Consider the following 26,035-nt stretch of genomic DNA (forward strand, 5'->3'; position numbering starts at 1 on the left):
GATGCTCATGTAAAAAGGGAGGCCATATACCTGTGCATTGTGTGTCTAAGCATTCAATGTGTGTCTAAAGGCAGAAGGGTGTGGGTAGGAAAACGAAGACGAGGGAAGCTGCGTTCTCCAAACACTCCAGACTTGAGTAAGTGGGGTTTTGCAGCAATTGAGTGATTTGAGGGAAAGTGAACATACAAACCCAAGCAATCAAAGGGAAGATTATCTTACTTAATACCAGGGATACATGTTTTTCTTTCTGCCTCTTAAGTCCAAAGAGGAAAATCAGGACGAGTGGCTTTGGTTGTAAACTTTAAGGTCAAGGATCCTTTCTGTTGAGCTTAGCTCTCAAGTTCTCAGTAGTCAACTGCGGTGAAACATAATTAATAGCACGATAAATACAAGTTGTGGAAGATTCGATTGAAAGTTGGAGGCCCTCCCCGTGGATCTCTCTACAAAGAGCCTGTAATAAAGAGGACTTAATCAACGTTAGCAGGGCTATTTAAAACGCATCGTCTATTAAAATTCATTTCTTCTCTAGAGCCTCTTGTTGGAGTTTCTCTGTGTGGGTGTGTTCGTAAGAGAGGAATGGGTGAGCAAGAGTACTGGGTACAATTTGTGTATCCAAGAGAAAACAGAAGCTCTCAATGAAGAAGAACATATGTTTCTGGGACTGCAACTGTGCAAAAAGTACATAGTCCTGAAGTTGTCCTAAGAAAAAAACACTCTCTTTAGAAAGTCTTTTATTTCAGACGTTATCTTCTTGGCACATTTCCCTCATATTGCCCTTTCCGCCTGACCAAATAGCCCTTTCTCACCCTCAGGTCCAGGAAAACCAGGAAACGTTTCCAACAGTGCGACAAAGCCTGACTAACCAGACATACTACTCGCTCGGGGATCCCGGAGGCAAGCCTCAGTCCAGGAACAGGAGTGACTCTCGAGGGCTCACCTGCCGGCGGGGCGGCTCCTCCCTGCATCGAGCGGAAATCCATCCTGTCCAGCGCGGGGCGTGGGCAGAGCGGGGCGCGGCCCCGGCAGGCGGTATCCGCTGGGACTCCGACAACGTGCGCGACCCCGGGCGAACCGCGCCCCTCTCGCCACCTCCCCGCGGGCGGGTACAAGTCTCCAGGTGTCCGCGCGCGCAACGGGGCCGGCCCGGCCCCCCGCCCCGCCCCCGAGCCCGACTGCGCGTGCCCGGCCGAGCCGCGCCCCCTCCTCAGGGAAGGCCGAGCTCCCCCTGGCCCGGGCCTCTCACCGGCGCGGGGGGCGGGCCAGGGGCGGGGCCGGACCCAAGCGGGGCGGGGCTCGCGCCAGCGCCCCCAGCTCCGCGGCGGTTTCGCTCGCCAGTCCAGAGGCAGGCGAGCGGCTCGGTCGCCCCCACCGGTCCCATGGCAGCCCCCGGCGCCCCAGCTGAGTACGGCTACATCCGGACCGTCCTGGGCCAGCAGATCCTGGGACAACTGGACAGCTCCAGCCTGGCGCTGCCCTCCGAGGCCAAGCTGAAGCTGGCGGGGAGCAGCGGCCGCGGCGGCCAGACCGTCAAGAGCCTGCGGATCCAGGAGCAGGTGCAGCAGACCCTCGCCCGGAAGGGCCGCAGCTCCGTGGGCAACGGTGAGTGGAGCCCGCCGCTCCCCGGCGCCGCCCCCTGCCCCGCACCCAGTCACCTCCTTCTATCCCGCCCTCACCCCGCGTGCTGGGAGTGCGGGACCCCGTGTTCTGCCCACCTGTTGCTCGCCGTCCTCGGTATGACCTGCTTGCTTGTGGAAAGCACTCTTTTCCATAACCTATTACTCAGCTTTGTCATATAGGTACCTATGTATATTAAATATCGTACATATCTATCAATGTTAAAGAACTCACTTCAAGATTTCACCCCTTTCTTTTTCTACTCCGCCGGTCCGCGCCCCTCACTGGTGCGGACTTAATTTGAAGGTCCAGGGAGTCTATAAACACCTTGAGATGCTGTGCAGAATATGCAGAATTTTTGGTGTGTACGATCTTTTTCTGGGAGAAGGACCCCTTCACTTTTATGAGATTTGTTAAATAGTTCATGACCCCCATAAATATCTTGGGGAAAAAAACCGACAGCACTGGCGCTCCTACAACCTGTAAATTGGGATTGTGCTGTCTTGTGTGAGTACTTCGGGGCGCTCCACCTTGTGTAGGAGGCGAGTGGTGGATCTAGGGAGTGAAGAAAGTGGCTAGGAGGCTTTGGTCCAGGGAACAAACACGCCTAGGAGGAGGTAGGGGACTTTGGCCCTGCCGGCAACAGCCCTGCCCGCCTAGCTGCGCTTCCCACCCCCACCAGTGCGGGCGTGGTGCAAGTCTGATCCCTCCAAAAAATTAAACCCGATGGTGAAAGGGGTGTAAGCACACACACGCACACTATGTTCATGATTGATAGACGGGGGAGGTGGAAGGGAAAGAAGATGGCAAGCCACTTGTGAAAATTAGAGCTCATGATGTATCCTTTTCTCCCCTGCTGAAGTCAGGTGATGGGATCAACTCAGTAACCCTTGTTTTACTTCTCGTTGTTGTGTATGTGAGTTTGCATTATAAAAGCACTATGTTGGCTTATAGCAAAAAGAAGAGGAAAGAAATTGAGCAGTTAAGTTAGAATATCTGTTTCCTGCAACATTCAGTTGTTTCTGTATGAAGTAACTTGGGCATTGACGAATGTAGGCTAACCCATTCTAATTTCTATTAGGAAAACAAAAATTCTAACAGGCCAGACCACAGGTTTCAAACAGCAGAGTCTGGGAGGCTGTACTGTGTGTGTAAAAGAATCCTAAAGGATCAGGTAGTCAATGTTAACATACTTGAAAGGTAAAGAGAAGATGTTCAATGATCGTAGTTAATATAACTGAGTGCCTACTATGTGCCAAGAATTGGGCAATGTGGTTTGCATTCGTTTGAGATAGACAGATATATATGTATGTATTTAAAAACTTGTGAGTTAGGTATTTTAATCCTCATTTTACAGATGAGGAAACTAAGCAGTTAAGTAACACTGAAGCTCTCATAGATGGTAAGTGGCAGAGCTGGTATTTAAACTCCCAAGCCTGAATTTTAAACTTATCAGTTTTATCATTAAGTTTTAAAATGATTAGTACAAAGTGGGATTTGTTAGATGCTAAGCCTCTCCATGGCCCCCTCCCATTTTTCTTTAAATAAAACTGAGGAAGTTCTGAAAGGCTGGGGAGGTCTAGAAAACACAGAACTGCTGCAATACATGGAGGGAAAGACCTTATATTTAGACTTAAGTGAGTGAGGTCAGTCTTTGAAAAGTGGAGCCATTACACGCATTCATTCTCTGCGCCCATAGGTCCAGTGCTAAACTGAAACCAAATCAGCTTCCTCTGCGTAGGAGACACAGGAGGCATATTAGATATTCTTTCTTATCCTCTGAGAATGGCCAGCTAGGAAGAGAGCAAGCAGATACAACTCTTCCATAAATGGAGGGAATGGAGCCATGGACAGAAGAAAAGGGAATGTCGCTGAGCATCTACTATGTACCTATTCCAGAATCTTCATTATATCCTTGAAACAATTGTGTGAGATAGATATGAGAATCCATCTTACATATGAAGTATGTGTCTGTCAGCAATGGTTGGAAATTTAATCCCAACTCCACACATAATCTGTTCTTTCTACAAAATAATGCATCACCTGTGTGGTGAATTCAGCAAGCATCAAATGAGTATGTTCTTCATGCCGGGCACTGTGCAGGTGCTGAATTAAACACAAAGACTCTGCTTGTTTTAAAGCAAAAAGTTTAAAGAAGGAAGCCAACTGCTAGAAAAATACATTACCAGATAAAAAGTAGTAAGTGACCCAAAAGAATGGTTAATATATTACGGAGTTTAGAAGTGTAAATTGGCTGGGCGCGGTGGCTCATGCCCGTAATTGCAGTACTTTGGGAGGCCGAGGTGGGAGGATCACCTGAGGTCGGGAGTTTGAGACCAGCCTGACCAACATGGTAAAACCCCATCGCACTCCAGCCTGGGAGACAGAGCAAGACTCCGTCTCAAAAAAAAAAAAAAAAAAAGCCCCATCTCTACAAAAATACAAAATTAGCCAGGCATGGTGGCACATGCCGTAATCTCAGCTACTCGGAAGGCTGAGGCAGGAGAATCGCTTGAACCCGGGAGGTAGAAGTTGCAGTGAGCGGAGATCTCCCCATTGCACTCCAGCCTGGGCAACAAGAGCGAAACTCCGTCTCAAAAAAAAAAAAAAAAAAAAAAAGTAAGTTACTCCTGGTGGCAGGAAATTTTGAAAAGCTTCCTGGAGGTAGATCTCAAAAATTCAGTAGGACTGGACATAGGGAGGTGACTGGAGAAAGATCATTCTAGGAGGGAACAGAATGAATATTTCACAGTTCACAGAGTTGATATGGTAGAACAAAGGGCACTATCTTGGTCCTTCTGCTATAATGCTTGGGGCAACTACTTGACTGGCTCTTCCAACTAAGGAACAAAGCGTTTGAAATATTTTGATTGCAACAGCAGCTTTCCAGCAAGCTGAAATACACTCTGCAGCCTACACAGAAGTACAAATCAGGCAGAGAGATAAGGCAGCAAACAACACCTACTTACTTTAAAGCCTCAGCTTTCTGAGACTCAAAAAGGAAATCAGCTTCAAAGGAATTTAACATTAGCATGCCGTGAAACAATTACCAGGGGTGGTTCGTATGTATTGTTTAATTAAAGTTCTTTGAAAAGGTCTGGGGGCTTATGGTGGTTCTGAGTATAATTTTTATTTCCATATTACTATCCTGTCTCTCAAGTTGAAACAGACAAGCAATTGTTGAAACAGTGCTGGTCTGGAAAAAATCCTGTATCAACACAAGAAATTCCAGGAAGAAAAGACCCTGATGTTAACTGCTGTTAGCTCCAGGGCCCTGGAGAATTCTGAGTTGTTGACAAACCTATAACGTTGAGACAGTGGATAACCTGCTGAAAGCAGAGATGAGATAAATGTGGCTGATTTGTTGATAACTATCTTGCAAGAGTCTTTAACCCTTTGACTTCTTTCCAATGCCTTAGTACAGCTGGGTGATTTTCATTGTAAATCACTCAGTGACTTTTGGTGTTATTTTTAACTGTGCTGAACATTTTAAAGTTGGCTGTAACTCTTTGGGAAGGGGGCCTTCAGAGGTGTATAGCAGCATTGTGCAGTAAGTCTGTATTGTAGCTAATAGTTAAAATATTTTTCTAAAATAAACAGAAGACATTTAAGAATTGCAAGTATTGGCAAAGGGAAAAATTAAAAGCATCCATATCCTATTTATTACACTTGCCTTAAAAGTACTACTTGTTACACAGTTCTCCCCCCAGGTATCTGAGTGGAGAGAAAGTTACGTTTTAAATTGTATTTACTACTTATAAAGGACAGTGAACAATCTCCGAATGCAATTATATTTACAGCCTCTTTGGAAATCCACCACAAAACTTGAGGCACACTATTATCTTAGGTGATTTCCTTGGTGAAGCTGCTTTTCAATATCTGTGATCAGAGTGAATTCTGGGCTGGGTGCAGTGACTCATGCCTGTAATCCCACCATTTTAGGAGGCCTAGATGGGTGGATTACCTGAAGTCAGGAGTTTGAGATCAGCCTGGCCAACATGGTGAGACCCCGTCTCTACTAAAAATACAAAACAAATTAGCCAGGTGTGGTGGTGCATACCTGTAATCCCAGCTACTAGGGAGGCTGAGGCAGGAGAATTGCTTGAACCTGGGAGTCAGAGTTTGCAGTGAGCCAAGATCATGCCACTGCCTCCAGCCTGGGCGATGGAGTGAGACTCCATCTCAAAAAAAAAAAAAAAAAAAAAGTGAATTCTGGAGAGAGAATTGAAAATTGGCTCAGGGTAGCAAAAGAAAGGTAGTTACTAGGTGCTACTGTTAAAAAAAGTTAGACATTGTTCAAATTCTGCATAAATTCTTCCTTTGACAAAAAGGAATCCCAGAAATGAAGCAATTCTGGGGAGCAAGGTGACTAATCGTTCAGAAAGTAGGAGGGATCAGGAAAGGGAAAAAAATGAGTGAGATGACGGGTGGCAGGGTCATGGCCCTCTGCTCTGAATGTGAGGTGTCAGTAGCACACTGGATTAAATGCACTTCTGTGTCTGTGTAATATGGCCTGTGAGCCACTTTTTGTCCAGGGCCAAGCAGATTGAGTTTGGTAAGTCCAAAAATAATTAAAGAAATCCTTCTGATTCTGGTAAGTGAAGTGAAATAGAATGTTAACAAAATGGTAGTTACAAAAAAAAAAAACTTCACGCCCCTGGAAATGTTGAGAACACATCTCTTAGGGGTGAAGTTTTGTGTGAGGGTAAAGTAAGGATGCTTCAGAATCCATGGAACTGTAAGAAACCACAAGTAGACCCAGAGTAGCAGGGTTTGATTATGAAAGTACATTGTTCTATGTGTGACAGATAAGACGCAGGAAATTACCTTAAAGGGAGGAAGACTGTTCATTTAGGCTTTTAAAAGACTGTTAATGTTATCTGTATGCCCTGTGCTAAGAGTTCCACAGTCATGGGAACAGAGGGTAGCTTTTGTATTAAATATTCTAGGTATTTGTAGTTTACATTTCCTCAAAGTTTTAGATAGCAACTTTACAGTTTTCTCTCATTTATTAAAATAAGGCTATACATAGTTACATTATTTTATCTTCACATGTTAACATTGATTTTACCCTACAATTGAATTCCTAGTCTGATCAATACAAATTATTAAAAGGTTTGATTTTTTTTCTCTGAGAGAACAAGCATATTATTGGCAACCTATCTATGATAGTAATGAAATATAATAAATATGTTGCTAAAACCTGGAGTTTATAAATCAGATGATTAATATGGCCTGTAAGATGATTTATTTCCATCTCAGATGACATTCAACAAGTTTAAATTATACAATTCTGAGACAAATGTTGGACTTCAGGTATTTTGTGCTTGTCTACAAATACATGAAGATAAATACCCTACTTCTCCTGGGGAAGTAAATTAGCAGTAAAAGGCAGCAATGCAAGTGGGAATAGACAGTAAATTAGGAGAAAACTTTATTTTTCTGTTAGAGTGAGCACCTGGCTCCCCTGACTAGTAGAGTAAGACTACTAAACAGACTATCAAGTGCTCTCATAATAAAAACATTAAAAACCTGTTGTGTGTCTTGTCTTTTTTTTTTTTTTTTTTGAGACAGAGTTTCGCTCTTGTTGCCCAGGCTGGAGTGCAGTGGTACGATCTCGGCTCACTGCAACCTCTGCCTCCCGAGTTCAAGCGATTTTCCTGCCTCAGCCTCCTGAGTAGCTGGGATTACAGGCACCCGCCACCAAGCTCAGCTAATTTTTTGTATTTCTAGTAGAGACAGGGTTTCACCATGTTGGCCAGGATGGTCTCGAACTCCTGACCTCAGGTGATCCGCCCGCCTCTGCCTCCCAAAGTGCTGGGATCACAGGCGTGAGCCACCGCACCCGGCCTGTGTATCCTTTCTATAATGCCATTTCTGGTGATTGGATATTGGACATAAAAACAGTTGTAATGTTCTTTAAGTGTTTAAAGACAAAAGCTTGAGAGCTCAATATGTAGATTTAAATAAAAATGGACAGTTGGAAAAAAGAAACTTAAGCATTTGAAAACACAACCTGCCATTACTATTAAAATAATTCACATATTTATATTCTTGGAATAATCAGCTTTAGACTTAATAACATTCGTTAACCAAAGCAGTCATAATCAGAGTTCTGCAATTCCTTGATTTCCAGAATTTGTGGATGAAAACATTCATTAGAAGCTTAATGGATTATTTTTTCTGAATCTCTCAGTAAGCTATTCATGGAGTGGGTGTGGGGGGGCATCAAGCTTATTGGATCTTGATTACTCTTTTTCATTGAAGAATGAAAACATATGGGAACTTTTCTTGACAGATAATATGAACTTATTATAGGCCACTAAAATATTACAGATAAATACACAAGCCATACAGATAAAAGAATGATAGTAAACATATATTATTCAAATGTAGAAACAACCTTGCCAAAATGAACAAAGTCAACTTTTCTTTTTCTTTCTTTTTTGAGACGGAGTCTCGCTCTATGCCCAGGCTAGAGTGCAGTGGCACAATCTCGGCTCACTGCAACCTCCGCCTCCTCGGGTTCAAGCGATTCTCCTGTCTCGAGTAACTGGGATTACAGGTGTGTGCCACCACACCCGGCTAATTTTTGTATTTTTAGTAGAGATGGAGTTTCACTGTGTTAGCCAGGATGGTCTCGATCTCCTGACCGACCCACCCACCTCGGCCTCCCAAAGTGCTGGGATTACAGGCATGAGCCACTGCACCCGGCCCAAAGTCTGCTTTTCTAATAACTTAAGAGGAAAGTCTGCCTACATTTTGGGGAAGCAACTTTTCTTCCTCTCCATATACCCAGAATGACAGAGAACAGTCGAAACGATTTGAGCACCTTCCGTCTACCCCAAAACAAAAGCATATATGTGACTATCATACTCACATTTTAGTTCCATTCTGGTGAGTCACAGAATAGATACCTGCCTGAATGATTAAGCGCAAACTGAATTTGTGTAACTAGGATATTTCTAATGTACAGGTAATCTGACTAATCAACAATTAACTTGTCAAGTACTGATGCAAGACTGTGCTAGAAGTGGTAGTGTAAGATACAGTTCTTTCTGTCACAATCTCCTTGGAAGAGAAAATAACCTCTTTTTGTTTTAACGTGGCCCCGCTCCAATCCATTCTCCACACAGCTGCTAGAGTGAACTTTCTAAAATCTCATTGCATCATTTCACAGTTTAAATTCCTTCCGTTTCTTGCTGTTATCTACAAGAGTAAAATTATTGGACACAGCATTACAAGTTCTTCATGATCTAATGCCTGCAACTTCTCAAACTTCATCCCTGCGGCCGCCACCCTTGCTCCCCACCAAACACACACAGGCAGTTTATCTTGCTTGCTATTTCTACCCCTCCCTGTCTCCCTCCCTTCCTTCTCTTGCCCGGTTAACTTAGTTCAGTTGTGTCCCTTATAGGCCGCCTCCTTCACCCCTCTCCTCTGATCTTGAATGCAAGTTAAAGAATTTGATAATTGTGAGTCACAGATATTTCCACAGGGAAGAAACATGAAAAGTGCAGAAGTTTTGTGAAAATACATTTGACAGATTTGGTGGATTTAAAGTAGGAACAGACCTAGCATGGTGGCTCTTTCCTGTAATCCCAGCACTTTGAGAGGCCGAGACAGGAGAATCGCCTGAGGCCAGGAGTTCAAGGCTGTGGTGAGCTCTGAATGCACCACTGCACGCCAGCCTGGGCAGCAGAGCGACCCTGTCTCAAAAAAAAAAAAAACAGAGGCCAGGCGCAGTGGCTCACGCCTGTAATCCCAGCACTTTGGGAGGCTGAGGCGGGCGGATCATCTGAGGTCGGGAGTTCGAGACTAGCCTGATCAACATGGAGAAACCCTGTCTCTACTAAAAATACAAAAAAAATAAGCTGGGCATGGTGGCGCATGCCTGTAATCCCAGCTACTTGGGAGGCTGAGGCAGGAGACTCACTTGAACCCGGGAAGCGGAGGTTGCGGTGAGCTGAGATCGTGCCATTGCACTCCAGCTTGGGCAACAGGAGCGAAACTCTGTCTCAAAAAAAAGAAAAGTTGGGATAGCAGTTATGAATCAGTTGGGAGGCGTTGGCCCTTGCAAGTGAGAGGCAGAGGAAATAGAATGACTTGAAAGTCATTACAGAGAAAACCTGTAGTAAGTATTTTAAAGCAAAAAATAATTTGTGAGTTCTATAAATTCACCGTTTTTTATATTATTGGGAGTATAATGTGATATTTGCCATGGAAGTTATAAAGTCTTACAAGTCTTAAAGTCTTATGAGATATCTCAGCAAATAATTGGCAGGAATGCCAAAGTAAAGACACAGTTACAGAAATGAACAGTGTATTCATTCATTCATTCATGAGACAGCGTCTGTCTCTGTTGCCCAGGCTGGAGTGCATCTTGGCTCACTGCAACCTCTGCCCCCCGGACTCAAGCCATTCTCTCACCTCAGCCTCCTGAGTAGTTGGGACTACAGGTGTACGCCACCACACCCGGCTAATTTTTGTATTTTTTTTGTACAGATGGGGTTTTGCCTTTTTGCCCAAGCTGGTCTCAAATTGCTGGACTCAAGTGATCTGCCCACCTTGACCTCCCAAAGTGCTGGGATTATAGGCATGAGCCACCACGCCTGGCTGAGATATGAACAGAGTTAGATACTTCCAGAATATTTCTATTTAATACTTCATCAGGATGCTAAATTACCAGTTTATAATAACAAATTCTACAATTACATATTCTAATACCTCAAACAAAATATGACATGGACACCTGTGATATAAAAGGGCCATTTAATGGCTCACGCCTAAAGCGCTGGCACTTTGGGAGCCCGAGGCGGGTGGAACTCTTGAGGCGAGGAGTTTGAGGCCAGCCTGGCCAACATGGCAAAACCCCATCTCTACTAAAAATACAAAAATTAGTCAGGCATGGTGGCACACACCTGTAGTCCAGCTACTCGGGAAGCTGAGGCACAAGAATCGCTTGATCCTCAGAGGAAGAGGTTTCAGTGAGCCAAGATCGCACCACTGTGCTCCAGCCTGGGCGACAGAGCAAGACTCCATCTCAATAAAAAAAGAGGGAGGGGGACATTTAAAATGTATTTTTGTCATTACCTAGAGCAGTGATTTGAGGATTGCCCCCCAAATGTCATAAATTGGTATATCAGAGGATAGCTCTTGAATTGCTTAGGGGGGCTCCTGAAAAATAAGGACTGTAGTGGCTGGTATATTGTGTGAGTGATAACAGCGATGGATTAGTCAGTCGCACACTGGCACGTGGAATGTGTGGCCCACTCTTGCAGGAGAGCTGTTCTGTCCCTGGCATATTCAACTTTGTGAGAACTCATAGCCAGTACTTTCTAGCATATACCTGATACACCAAGTTGTTTCTCATGGTTGATGATGTGAGCTAACTGGTCACAAAATATAGCACTGTACAACTGTGGGTTAAATTTTCAATAGTATAAAATTTTACTAGACTTTCATCTGCTTTGAAACAATTCTTCACCATAGTGTTTCCATTTTTTTTTTTCCTTTTTGAGACAGAGTCTTGCTTTCTGTCACCCAGCCTGGAGTGCAGTGGCCCAACCTCAGCTGACTGCAACTTCTGTCTCCAGGGCTCAAGCAATCCACCCACCTCAACTTCCCAAGTAGCTGGGACTACAGGACCATGCCACCATGCCCAGCTAATTTTTAAATTTTTAAAATTTTGTAGAGACGAGATCTCACTATATTGCCCAGGCTGGTCTCAAACTCTTGGACTCAAGTGGTCCACCCGCCTCAGCTTCCTCAAGTCCTAGGATTGCTAGTGTGAGCCACCCTGCCTGGCCAACTATAGTTTTCTAAACCAACAAATTCTACTTATTTTCCAGCCTAAGCAAATGCTTACTTGGGCTGTTGTGGTTTTCAGCAATATCTGGTTGTTCTTCTTGGAAAGCAAGAATAGAAGATAAAATATAGTTTTAAAAAATATGTAAGTCCAAGGAAATGAATCGTATGTTTGATGCCAACACAGGCAGACAAAAAACAAAAAAAATTCCCTCACCAACTCAGGAGTACGGACACACGTGTGGTCTTTGATGAGTCTCAGTATATTTTATGCTTACTTTCAAGATCCTACTTTTGCTAGTAAATGACTTTAAGGATCCATTCAAATATGAATTGCTATACAAATTCCTCTGAATAAGTGTCAAGATCCCATGTCTTACCTGGAATAACATGTCCTCAACTTTACTGTAATGGAAGAAGTTAAATCTTTTAAGATTTGTGGAGAATGAGAGCTGTTGCAAGCCAGAGATTACTGTAGAAAGACCAAATAACAGTAAGATGATAAGCTTTTAGACTTTCAGGCTCTCTTTCCTTCTAAAAGACCATCGTGAATCCACACTGTGAGGACAACTGCTCATGGTTGTTAGCCCAACTACGTGCAGCATTTAAATCAATACTAATAGTGAACACCTGCTGATTTCTGTGGTTACATTTAACCACACCTGTTTTTGTGGGAACCTCTACACGTATCTTCATCTCCAGAAATCTTCCTTTTAGAGCTCAGCGGGAACCAAATCACTTTTTTTAAACCACACTCAGTGCTAGAAGATTGAAAGAAGAAAAGACGCTTTTCTGAATGTGAGCACACCTCTCTTCTCTCTAATAGAAGCAGGCTATATAAAGGTCTTGCTCGTTTCGCAGTTCTCTGTCACCTGCTTACTGTAAAAGAAACTGCAGTTGGTTTTTTATAAATATGCCCAGAAACAGGTAATGGGACCACAATAGAGACTTGTCAATTTGATTTCGTAAATATATTAAATCTAACCAATTACATAATAAAATTGTTCACAAAACTGATTATGAAAATCAACTTAGTTTTTTGTTTTTTGTTTTTTTTGTTGTTTGTTTTTTTGAGACGGAGTCTTGCTCTGTTGCCCAGGCTGGAGTGCAGTGGCGTGGTCTCACCTCACTGCAACCTCTGCCTCCTGGGTTCAAGCAATTCTCACGCCTCAGCCCCCAAGTAGCTGGAATTACAGGTGCCCAACAGCACACCTGGCTAATTTTTGTATTTTACAGACAGGGTTTGTATTTTATGTTTTAGACACAGGCTTTCCCCATGTTGGCCAGACTGGTCTCAAACTCCTGACCTCAAGGGATCTGCCCACCTTGGCCTCCCAAAGTGCTGGGATTACAGGCATGAGCCACGAGGCCTGGCCTTATTGACTATTTTTAGCCCTGACAATAATTCATTATTTCGAGCAATGTTTGTATTGGTGACCAAACACAAAGCTGCTTTTTCCATAACAGCTGCTTAGGAATCATATCATTCCAATAACATTCAGATTGGGAAAGGGAGAAAATTACATTGTCCTGTGACGACTTCACCTCTGCAATTTTCTGAGGAATTTAGAATCCTACCACCATCCAAACAGACCTCCTTCACCATTACCCGCCCCCGCAATTGGTTTGACCTGAATTGCTTGTTATTTGAGAAGGGTGGAGTTTAAAGTTGCTGTGCAACTACCTACTTTATTTTCCTTAAAATGGGCTCCATAAAATGTGCATGGTGTTTTTAGAAAACACAGTTTAGGTAATGTTGCCTGAGCCCATGTTAATTTGAAATATTTCCTTAGTAAATCATCCCCTTCTTTAGGAAACCTGGAAAGCACATTATGCATCGTGCAAGTGACACGAATGGCTGGAAAACACAGTAATGTCCTCGTGCTCCTCAGTGGCGGGTCAATCAGAAACAACCAGAAAAAGTCCAATTCAAGACCAGTGGTAAACTTAGCAGAAAACAAACAGCTCTACAATGCAGTGTAAAGCACGCACACTAGTTTATCCCTGTTATTAGAATAGACTAATTCATGAAAAAATGTGAAAAACAAATTTTTATGACTCAAATTCTATTTAAAAACCTTATCTCATTTTTGTGTATTGCTTGTGTAGAGGAGAAAAGTTTTCTTACCCGTTGCCAGGTTTATGCCTGAGACCCCATAACAAAAGACAGATTAAAAAGAGAAAAGCATAACAAATTTATTTAATGTAAGTTTTATGTGACATGGGAGTCTTCAGAAATGAAGACCCAAAGAAACAGGGAAGACTGTATTATTTATTTTTTTTCTTGAGATGGAGTCTCACTCTGTTGCCCAGGCTGGAGTGCAATGGCGTGATCTTGACTCACTGCAACTTCTGCCTCCTGGGTTTAAGTAATTCTCCTGCCTCAGCTTCCCATGTACTTGGGATTGTAGGTTCCTGCCACCACGCCCGGCTAATTTTTGTCATTTTAGTAGAGACGGGGTTTCACCATGCCGGCCAGGCTGGTCTTGAACTCCTGACCTCAGGCGATCTGCCCACCTTGGGCCTCCCAAAGTGCTAGGATTACAGGCGTGAGCCACCTTGCCTGGCAGAAGACTGTATTTTTATAGACAGTCATGCAGAAGTCTGATGAGACAAAGGTGGGCCTGATCTAATGGTAATAAACTGAGGGAATTTAGCAAGGCTCGTTTGTTCAGATTCTTCCCTTTGTGACATTCCTTTCCTCCAGGTATACGGAGGATCCTTCTGGAATAAGTCTTTGACCTAATTCAAAGGAAGGTCAGCTTGATTTTATATGGTCTGCTTCAAGGGAGAAGGGGTGAGAGGAAGGCGTAAGGATGCACTTCCTGCGTCTGCTGCTTCCTCAAATGCCAAGTGCCATATTTTGGGATGACATGTACTGAAACCCATCACTTCACAGTTTTGAAAGCGTTTGAGTCTATTCTTTCTCAGGTAAACCTCTCTCTCAGCGGTACTGTTAGTAGCTGGAATTATGGGAAACAGGCATCTAACTGATTTGTCCAGACACATACGAAGCGGTAGAATAGGGGTTCCAGATGAAGCCTACGGATTTCTTCAACGTAGGGAAGATGCCTACTTCTTTTTCGAAATAAACAAATCGTTTGAAATAGAATCACACCTCAATTTTCAGTGGAAGAAAATCTGGATTTTCATGTTGGATTTGTTTAAAGCAGGATGCACCTGTGTGTGTAGTATGTTTTTGTTTGCTTTCTTGCTTCTATTTTCAGAAAAGGACATGGCTGAGTTATTTTATGTGTTCAACAGTCATCACGATATCATCTTATTCTCTGATTGAACAGAAAATGATTTATCTTAAATAAATTCATTTCCATCCTTATTAGTATTTACTTTAAAAAAATTTTACTCAGTCCAAAATTTCTTTAAAATCTTAGAACACAGCTATTAATTCACCTTTAATCCAGCATACTGATCTCAAACTCATGACTGCCTAGGCAAATTAGTCTGTAGTATTTGTTGTTTGAGATTGGCTATTTATCCAGAAAAACCACCGATTGTGCCAACTTGCAGGCTGAATATCTGGAGTCACATCTTTCATGTGTATTCCACAGGAAGAGTGTCTGTGATTTAAAAATTCAATCTCATTTTTTTCCCTGTTTCCAACTACTTTGTAGTTATTTGGGGAACCATTAAACCAGTCTCAGTTCATTCATCTGAAAACTGAAGAAGCAGCTTTCTTCTAAGAACTTATGTTGGCAAATAAAGAATTAATATTTACAGGGTATTTGGAGTTGCGTAAGTGAAGGTTTTAGAGGAAAGAAAAATAATTTTTTTTGTCCTCATATCAAAACTATAATAATAATCCCTCTAAGGCCTTGATAAATGACAATGTCATAATAGCCACCTTGCAGTCAGACAATAGAGACCAGGGGAAAGGAGGAACCCAGGTTGATTTAATAATCAACCCTGACTATTAAATCTCTTTGCAATTTAAAGCAAGTAATTTAAATTTCTCTATTTATAAACAGAGATGATAGTAGCTAGCTCCACATCACAGAATATTATAAAGGAACATAAAATAATTTGAGCTCCTTAAAAGGAAAGTCACATTGAAATGTAAGGAGTTCACACAAGTTGCTTTAAAAAGCCTTAAAACTCACAGCAACAACTTGAATGTCTAATGTCAGTTAAACATGTTAGTTCAATAAACCTGATTATAAAGCTCACTGATTAATTAGCTGTTTGATAGGATCTACTGTTTCACTGGGTCCTGTCCAAAGATTCTTACGCATTTAGAAAATCTTTGTAGGGATCTCAGCTTAAAGATGGAAGAGGCACGCCATTAACTGTTCCTGAATATCTACCTACTCCTGGAATTAGGGCAAGGGTATATTCCAGGTGATGATGGGCTAAAGGGGCTGATTTACAGAATTTTTCTTGAATTCCTAAAATTGCCTGCTTTCATCACCTGCCATTTTATTATAGAGTAACAGGAATTAATGGTTCCAGCTACGGTCCAGAAATGACCATTAGTATTTTGCCATTCTAGATTGTCCCTGACTTTCCTAATTCAGTTTTCATGTGGTCTAAAGGTTTGAACATGGATAGCCCTAAACTAATTTTTATGAAGACAGTAAATTGGATTTCTTATGTATCAGCTAACTAATAATGTTCTGCCTGGCTGTGGCCTTTGTACAAAGGCTTCTTTTATTGGGGGTGGGGGTAGTGTAAGCACTCTCCCCAGCCACTCCCCCTACCCCGAACCCTTCCCCTTTCTGCATATTCCCAGTGCCGAGGGTACCCTGGCCCCCGGACTCTTCAGGATTAGAGCCTTTTTATGTTCTCTGTACCTGGCCTGCTAGCTTCCTTTCGCACACCAGCCGGGCCCTTGCAGGCCTACCTCCCTAGTGGCCTGGGGAGGAGAGAAGGAGTGCAGAGTAGAAGATAAAGGGTTAGCCTAGGTGAGAGCCTCGGCCAACATAAAATAATAATATGAGGCCGGACACGGTGTCTCACAGAGGCTGAGGCAGGAGAATTCCGTGAACCCAGGAGGCGGAGGTTGCAGTGAGCCGAGTTCGTGCCATTGCCCTCCAGCCTGGGCAACAAGAGCGAAACTCCGTCTCAAATAATAATAATAATAATAATAATAATAATAATAATAATAATAATATGAGTTGCTTTCAACTTATTTATAATAATAAATGTCAGTGTCCTTAAGGATCCAAATCTTAATGTGTACTTGATTTCTCTCTTAAATTGGCTGTGGGGTCATGGAAAAGATTGCTTTCAAGTAAGGGAGGCTGAGGCAGAAAGATCACTTGAGCTCAGAGGTTGGATTCAGCCTGGGCCACATAGCGAGACTCCATCTCTAATAAAATTTATGGAAAAAAAATTTTTTTCCTTATTTAAGGTCCAAGTTCCAGCCGTTCTTTGCCATAGAGATTAAAAATTAAGTGGCTGCCTGACCTTTTGCCAGCCCTTGTGGAGAAATCAAGCTCCCTGGAAGCAGGAGATGCCTGGTTTATCTCAACTGCTCTTGTCTCTAGGGTGACAGTTACAAGCCTGCCACTGCCTCCTCACAAGACTCCTTGAGGCCTGAAAATTGTTTATCAGGCTGTTTATTTGGCTGTAGGAAATAAGGACACGGGTACAAACATAATTTGGGATGGATTTAGACTTTTTAGCTCTCCGACAAAAATAATTTCAAATTACAATTCTCCCTCCCCTTGAATGTATCGTCAGTGTTTTGAAAGTTTGTCTTTGTAACAGTTGATTGGAAAAGTTATTGATGTGTTCCCATTGTACTGGAAAGGAGTTCCCTGTGTTGTTGTATTCTCAACATCTTTCATGAGTCTCTGAAGCCTAGAAGAGTTACTTGAGTATATTTTCTCTCTGATTTCTAAAAAATGCTACATAACAAAAAAATTTCAGTTAAACGTAAGAAAGTAGATATTACTTGGCTTTTGGAGATTGTTGATTATTTTGATTAGCCTTTTTTTAAGGCAGTAAGAGAAAACTCAAAAGAAAACAAAAAAAGCTGAGAGAAGGATAGAGGAGGCAGAAGAGGGACACAACATACTGCTTTCCACCACCCCCCCCTCCTCAGAGAGGAGTATGTGAAGTTGTATGAGACAGGCATCAGTTGAATCCCTGCAGGCTTCACAGAGCTGAGCACAAAGGGCTGGCTCCTGTCTGTTTTCATGAGAGTGGGCTGGCTAGTAGACCACCAAACAAAGGAGGGGCCAGGTGATTCCACAAAAGCAGCCATTTGGATGGAGTATAGAGGTTGATTTCCTTTCCTGCCTAACTCCCCTGTTGCCAGATATCTCAACCCCAGCGTTGGCCTGAAGTTGATCCATGTTTCCCTTGATCATGCTGATCTACCCTCTTGTTTTTCTTGTTTTTGTTTTTTTTTTGAGACGGAGTCTTGCTCTGTCGCCCTGGCTGGAGTGCAGGGGCGCTATCATGGCTCACTGCAATCTCGGCTCACTGCAATCTCCGTCTCCCGGGTTCAAGCGATTCTCCTGCCTCAGCCTCCCGAGTAGCTGGGATTACAGGCTCCCACCACCACCCCCGACTAATTTTTGTATTTTTAGGAGAGACAGGTTTCACCATGTTGGCCAGGCTGGTCTCAAACTCCTGACCTCATGATCCGCCCACCTCGGCCTCCCAAAGTGCTGGGATTACAGGTGTGAGCCACCACGCCCAGCCTATCCTGTTGTTTATACAAGCTGTCTTATCTAGTAGTGCTGAGTCACCATTATATTTATTGCCTACACCTGCTTATTACAAGAAGCTTCCGAACTCCTGCCTTGGGAACAGAGTTCTGTGACTTGGGAAACTGAATTTTATAGTCTAGACCACCTAAACCAGACAATGAGTCCCAAATTTTTCAGCACTGTAACAACCAAACATTTTTAGATTTTTGTGAATTTCCTCTCCCTTTTTTTTTTTTTAAATTCAACTTTCATTTTGAAAACTTTTTTTTTTTTTGAGACAGAGGTTCGCTTTTGTTGCCCAGGCTGGAGTGCAATGGTGTGATCTTGGCTCACTGCAACATCTGTCTCCCGAGTTCAAGCAATTCTCCTGCCTCAGCCTCCTGAGTAGCTGGGATTACAGGTGCCCGCCACTATGCCCAGCTAATTTTTGTATTTTTAGTAGAGATGGGTTTCACCATGATGGCCAGGCTGGTCTTGAACTCCTGACCTCAGGTGATCCACCTGGCTCTGCCTCCCAGAGTGCTGGGATAAGAGGCATGCGCCACCATGCCCAGCTGAAAAACTTTTGTAGAGAATGTTTTGATAACCTTTGATCACTTGCCATATCCCAGGGTGGTGTGAAACTAGCATTTAAAAACATTGACGTACATTTAATACTTGTTCTTGGCCTCCATTACGTAAATTTAAAAGTTTAATACATCGTTGTTATACAGTCTGTAAATATTAATTAGCCTACTTGTATTCTGAGTTATTTTAATATTTGCTTGATTGCAGGAAATCTTCACCGAACCAGCAGTGTTCCTGAGTATGTCTACAACCTACACTTGGTTGAAAATGATTTTGTGGGAGGCCGTTCCCCTGTTCCTAAAACCTATGACATGCTAAAGGTAGGATATCAAAGAATGTGACCCTAGTGATCAGTTTACTACCATGAAAATATTTTCAAACTTCCTAAGATTATTTTTGAGTGTTTACTTTTCCCAAGTATTATCATTTCCTAAATGAGTTTTGAGAAAATTGATATTTGTGAGGATACCGTGGAAAACTAGGGATGTGAAACACTCTCACATCCTAGTGCAAATAAATACGACTTAAGTCCACCAAGTCTTATTTTCAAAAGGCCTTTACCCAGAAAGGGGCAAACTTCTCGTCGTCTGATTCAGAGAAACGGACCTGTTGGGTGATAGTTCCAGAGTAATTAGTCTTCGGCAAAGTTGAAATTTGATTTATGCCTCCTTTAAATTTTATTTCTCTCATGTGCAGGCTGGCACATCTGCCACTTACGAAGGTCGCTGGGGAAGAGGAGCAGCACAGTACAGCTCCCAGAAGTCCGTGGAAGAAAGATCCTTGAGGCATCCTCTGAGGAGACTGGAGATTTCTCCTGACAGCAGCCCGGAGAGGGCTCACTACACGCACAGCGATTACCAGTACAGCCAGAGAAGCCAGGCTGGGCACACCCTGCACCACCAAGAAAGCAGGCGGTCTGCCCTCCTAGTGCCACCGAGATATGCTCGTTCCGAGATCGTGGGGGTCAGCCGTGCTGGCACCACAAGCAGGCAGCGCCACTTTGACACATACCACAGACAGTACCAGCATGGCTCTGTTAGCGACAGCGTTTTCGACAGCGTCCCTGCCAACCCGGCCCTGCTCACGTACCCCAGGCCAGGGACCAGCCGCAGCATGGGCAACCTCTTGGAGAAGGAGAACTACCTGACGGCAGGGCTCACCGTCGGCCAGGTCCGGCCGCTGGTGCCCCTGCAGCCTGTCACTCAGAACAGGGCTTCCAGGTCCTCCTGGCATCAGAGCTCCTTCCACAGCACCCGCACGCTGAGGGAAGCTGGGCCCAGTGTCGCCGTGGATTCCAGCGGGAGGAGAGCGCACTTGACCGTGGGCCAGGCAGCAGCAGGGGGAAGTGGGAATCTGCTCACCGAGAGAAGCACTTTCACTGACTCCCAGCTGGGGTAAGTCCCCTCCTGACCCTGCTGCTCAGTCATTGCCAGCACATTCTGTTCCCACAGCCCTGACAGCATGAGCTGGCACTTCTGGGGCTTGAGAGAAAGGCTTCCAGAGATAAGTGATTAAAATAATGACTTTTCAGGCAGCTGCCTAATTGACAGATCAGCATATTTACCTCAGGGACAGGGGCCAAGCTACCTGCTCACATGGCAGCTTTGTGCGGAAATGTGACATTCAGTCCATCTGTTCCAGATTAGATGCTGGCTGAAGGGACCCTACCCCTCAGCCAAATGAAAATCTGCTCTAAACTCCAAAGTAGGCCAAGAAATGGAGAATTGCACGCGTATTTTCTTCATCATCCCATGAAATAAAAGGAAAAAATGCTTATTCTTAGCACTAATGCCATTTGGATAACTGTGACTGTAAAAAGAGCTAAGGAAAGATGGCTGACTTCTAGATGTCTCTTGTCTTCCTTTGGTACTTGGTACCTTTTAGATTTCTAGTGTCAGTGATTTGAAGGGGTATTCTTTTGGCAATATTAAATTATTAAAATAACTGAATTTTAAAGTCATTCCTTTCCGTTCCTATTTACTTTATAGCTTGACTAATGTAGTGTTTGGAACTTAACCCTTATTCGAGTTTAATGCGTGATCACAAATTGTATAAACTGAGCACGTTACTAAGAGAAAGATTGAGAAATGGGTGGCTGATTAGATCAGTAACTCCTGCAATAATGATCTAACATCATTAGGATAAAACATTAGATATGTTATTGTCATTTGATTGCTAAAGTTGTCTAATGATAGTTGTTACCTCTAAACATCCCTTCAAGTGAAATTGTACAGCGTGCTCACTGACCGGGTAGCCATCATTAATAAACTACTTCTCAAAATGATGAGGGCTAATCTAATCTTAAGACAGGAAATATTTTTGATGATGTAAAATTCACCATGAGATTTCTAACATTTCTTGTAGTAAGCAGACCTTTGGCAATATGAGCGTACTTACAAAGAGGAAAAATAAGCCAGGAGCAGTGGCCCAGGCCCATAATCCCAGCACTTTGGGATGCCCAGGCGAGCGAATCACTTGAGTTTAGGAGTTCAAGACCAGCCTGGGCAACATGGTGAAACCCCATCTCTACAAACTATACAAATATTAGCTGGGTGTGGTGGTGTGCACGTGTGGTCCTAACTACTCGAGAGGCTGAGGCAGGAGGATTGCTTGAGCCCAGGAGATGGAGGTTGCAGTGAGCCAAGATTGTGCCACTGCACTCCAGCCTGGGGAACACAGTGAGACCTCATCCCAAAAAAAAAAAAAAAAAAATACGTGAGAGAGAGAAAGTGTATCAGGTCATTGTTTATGGAGGAAAAAGCTGATAAAGGCTTTTAAACAGGTAATTCAAAATTTATGGAATGCGGCCGGGCACAGTGGCTCACGCCTGTAATCCCAGCACTTTGGGAGGCCAAGGTGGGCGGATCATGAGGTCAGGAGATCGAGACTATCCTGGCTAACACGGTGAAACCCCGTCTCTACTAAAAATACAAAAAATTAGCCAGGCATGGTAGCGGGCGCCTGTAGTCCCAGCTACTCAGGAGGCTGAGGCAGGAGAATGGCGTGAACCCAGGAGGTGGAGCTTGCAGTGAGTGGAGATTGCGCCACTGCACTCCAGCCTGGGCGACAGAGCAAGACTCTGTCTCAAAAAAAAAAAAAAAAAAAAAAATTTATGGAATGCCTACCATAGCCTAGGATTTGTGATAGCCACAATTTTAGCAAAATGATTTTAACAAAATTATTATCTGACATCCTCCAACAACTGGCATTCTCTTCCTCCATCTCTGTGTCCCTTGCTTCTTGAACCACCCTGTCACTTCTCAGCCTCTCGTCAACCCACTGCCATATGATATCAGTCCCCTCCATTCCACCTAAACAGTCTCCTGACACATGTAGCAATGACGGCCCTATCTGCTACATCCTAAGCAGACACTGTATTGAGTAATATACGCAGTCCTTATATTACTCAACCTGTGGGTGGTGTTTGAGATACCATGAAATTCTCTCATCCCTTGATTTTCAGGGCGCCAGCTTCCTCTGGTTTTCCACTCACCTCTCCAGCCATTCTTTGTTAGTCTTCTCTGCGTGCTCCCTTTCTGCCTGCTCAAGGAAGGCATCTTCAGTAACCCTTCTATTCCAAGTCTCGATGCTCTTCCAGAGAGGCCCTGTGTACCTCACTTTTATCCTTATGGTTCTCAAAGTTTTGTCTGCAATTCCATCCTTGATGCCGAATTCTGGACCTATATGAAAATGTAACAACCTCCTGGAAATTTCAAACTCAGTATGTCCTAAACTAAATTCATCGTCTCCCTATCCTCAACTTCCACCCATCTCCTCCTGCTGTCTACTATTTTCAAACCTGGAAGTCATTCTTATCTTCCCCTTCTGTAGTCACCTATCACCAAGCCATATTTTTCTTCTATAATGGGTCTTGCATTTTTACCCTTCTTTCCATTCCCATTACACAGGCCTCTCTTGCCTCTGGTGTTGCTCAGTCAGAACCGTTGTCTAGGACTGTCAGAATTATCTTTCCACATCTGATTGTTTATAACCCTTCCATAATTCCACTAAGTGTTCATGCTTTTAGGCATGACCTACAAGCCCCATTGTGTTTTCAGCTCTGCTTATCACTTCAGCCTCTTGTCCTTCTACTCTTCTCTGCCATTCATCACCACCATCCCCAAACATACCCACATACCAATACCCAAACCACCTGGAACCTCTTTACCTTCCTTAATGCAAGATGTTTATCCATATTCATTCTCTCTCTCTCTCCTTCTTTTCCCCCACTCCAGACCTTTACATATGCAACTCTATTTTTGTCTGACTACTTATAATTCTAGGTTTAGCTCAGATACCACCTTTTTTCTGACCACTTCCTTCCCAGTCTAGCTTAGGTGCCCCAGATAGCAGCCTTGTGTGAGTGTCTCTATCGGAATAATATATTGTGGCTATTCATTTGCTTATCTGTTCTCCCTCTGGACTTTGAGCTTTTTGTGAATGCTCAATCATCTTTATATTCTCAGCACCCTAAAATGGAAGTAGGTCTATAGTAGGCATTGTATAAATACATGATGAGGCCAGGCACAGTGGCTCACATCTGTGATCCTAGCACTTTGGGAGGCCCAGGCTGGAGGATTGCTTGAGCCCAGGAGTTTGAGACCAGCTTGGGCAACATAGGGAGACCCCACTTCTATTAAAGATAAACAACTTAGCCTGGCATGATACTGCCCACCTGTGGTCCCAGCTACTCCAGAGGCTGAAGTGGGAGGATTGCTTGAGCCAGGGAGGTTGAGGCTACAGTGAGCTGTGATTGTGCCACTGTACTCTAGCCTGGGCAACAGAATGAGATCTTCTTTCAAAAAATAAGTATATGGTGAAAGAGTGAAGGAATTAAAGAAAGGAGAAATGAAACATAAACTTTACTTTTTGCCATCTAGGTTCTTTTGTTGCTCAAATTCTAGAAGTATTAGTCATACTATTTTTGGATTATTGTTTTAATAGACAGGGTAAATTGTATTAGAATATTTAATCATATTTCAAAGAATAGAAGAAACCCTTGAGGTCAAGAAATTTAAAAGTAATGAGTAAGAAATGTCTTCCTGAGATTTCCCCAAATTCTGGAGAGTAGAAATCATAGAAATCAACTTTTTTCTCTGATCCTGAAAGGAAAATTTGGCTCTCTGTGGAAAGGAGAGGGAGCCAGAAGTATTTTGTGTAATGAGGAAGATAGATGCCCAAGGTAGTGCCTGTGCCTGCCTGACCTCCCCCTTCCCTCTGCTGGGCTCCATGCCTCATTTCAGTTTCCCAGGCTGCTCCCTGGGACACCTGCCCTGAGACCACACACTGTGTTCTCCTTGGTCCCGCATTGTCCAACTTTGTCCAGCCCTTTTTTTGGGGGGGATTTAAGTTTTTATGCCTAGTGAAATTCCCACATGTAAAGGAGTATTCTTTCATATATGTTGAATATTAACTGGATAAAACCATAAGCCTGCATAATGACCTAAGGTATTAAACAATGGACCTGGCTTTCCAAAAGAAGAATGGCTGGTTAAACAGTTACTAATGCAGCTAAAAACTGAGACTTGGAGTAGGAGAGAGACAAACTGATGAAACTGATGTTCTAAATCAAACTGATGAAAAAGGTTTTTAAGAATCACCACAAAAAAATTCTAGATGAATTTTTCTAAAACCATGATTTATGACTGGTTGGAGACTGATGGTTCTGCAAATGAGTATTAGGATCTTCATAGGGCCTTCCCAGTAAGCATCACAAAAGATGGAAATGGGCTGGGCACGGTGGCTCACGCCTGTAATCCCAGCATTTTACAAGACCGAGGTGGGCGGATCACTTGAGGTCAGGAGTTCAAGACCAGCCTGGCCAACATGGTGAAAATCCGTCTCTACTAAAAATACAAAAATTAGCTGGGCATGGTGGTGGATGCCTGTTATCCCAGCTACTCGGGAGGCTGAGGCAGGAGAATTGCTTGAACCCAGGAGGCGGAGGTTGCAATGAGCTGGTATCGTGCCATTGCATTGCAGCCTGGGCGAAGGAGCAAGACTCAATCTCCAAAATAATAATTAAATAAAAATTAAATAATTAAATAAAAAAGATGACAACTGAGTGAGATGTATGATGGTCTAGGAGAGGAGCAATGAAAAATAGGATATGTCATCAAGTGCTAGGTTGTGTGATACATATTAGTGTCTACAGAAATTTAATGAACACAAGAGCAGGGCCGGTCATGGTGGCTCACACTTGTAATCCCAGCACTTTGGGAGGCTGAGGCTGGCAGATTGCTTGAGCCCAGGAATTTGAGACCAGCCTGGGCAACATGGCAAAACCCCACTTCTACAAAGTACAGGAATTAACTGGGCGTGGTGGTGCATGCCTGTAGTCCCAGCTACTCGGGAGGCTGAGGCAACAGAATCACTTGAGCCAGGGAGGTCCAGGCTGCAGTCAGCCATGACCACGACACTGCACTCCAGCCTGGGCAACAGAGTGAGACCCTTTCTCAAAGCAAAACAAACAAACAAACAAAACCCACAACAGCATTGTGCTCTGGGATTAGTTGAGGGAGACTAAGCAGAGAGGGTGGATCTTCTCTAGGACTGACAGTTAAATTTGTGACCAAGAGCACTGCAGAGCAGAAAACAGATCATACTGACTTCCTTCCATGTCCTCTTAATTACTACCTGCTTTAGTTCTTTGATTTTTCATCTCTTTCAGCTCTACCTTTTTTTTCCATTTCCATTTTTAACAGCCCAGTTCAAGGCTTTTTTGCCTCAGCTGAACCTTTTATAGTGCCCTCAACACTGTCTCTTTCTTTCAAGAGACACATATCCATTCCAGAGTCATCTTTCCAAAGCATTGCTTTCATCATACTTCAAAATATTTGTGGGGATTTGCATTTACTGAGCGTCTGACAACACTTGTAGGAGCTATCCATTCATTATTTTATGTTTGCTTTGCCTTCAGAGGTGTAGCCATATTCTAATAGCAGGGGAACCAGCCCAGGCTGGGCTGTGGTGTTAGTTGGCAGGAATGCTGGCTACTGGGGGATTACACACACACACACGCACACACACACACACACACACAAATTACTGGGTTGTTTTATTTTTTCGAGACAGAGTTGCACTCTTGTTGCCCAGGCTGGAGTGCAATGGCACGATCTCGGCTCACTGCAACCTCCATCTCCCAGGTTCAAGCAATTCTCTTGCCTCAGCCTCCTAAGTAGCTGGGATTACAGGTGCCCACCACCATGCCCGGCTAATTTTTTGTATTTTTAGTAGAGATAGGGTTTCACCATGTCGGCCAGGCTGGTCTTAAACTCCTGACCTCAGGTGCTTCGCCCACCTCAGCCTCCCAAAGTGCTGGAATTACAGGTATGAGCCACCACCGCCCGGCCAAGTTACTGGGTTTTTTT

The 26,035-nt window shown here is 43.5% G+C and overlaps 1 protein-coding gene across 2 annotated transcripts in view; it reads left to right on the top strand.

Annotated features, from left to right (window-relative positions):
- The first annotated feature begins 1,330 nt into the window (after positions 1-1,330).
- The window catches only part of PKP2 (plakophilin 2), a 106,916-nt gene continuing 82,211 nt past the window's right edge, over positions 1,331-26,035 (top strand). The window contains exons 1-3 of one of the 2 annotated variants that reach the window (XM_032159953.2): positions 1,331-1,599; positions 18,873-18,985; positions 19,362-20,059. In XM_032159953.2, the coding sequence (XP_032015844.1) occupies positions 1,377-1,599; positions 18,873-18,985; positions 19,362-20,059 (1,034 nt within the window). In that variant the 5' untranslated portion in view covers positions 1,331-1,376. The remainder of the gene's footprint in view (positions 1,600-18,872; positions 18,986-19,361; positions 20,060-26,035) is intronic. The other variant, XM_058443131.1, reaches the window with a different exon arrangement.

The sequence above is a fragment of the Hylobates moloch genome, unplaced genomic scaffold (genome assembly GCF_009828535.3).
Source record: "Hylobates moloch isolate HMO894 unplaced genomic scaffold, HMol_V3 SCAFFOLD_8, whole genome shotgun sequence".
Classification (NCBI taxonomy): domain Eukaryota; kingdom Metazoa; phylum Chordata; class Mammalia; order Primates; family Hylobatidae; genus Hylobates; species Hylobates moloch.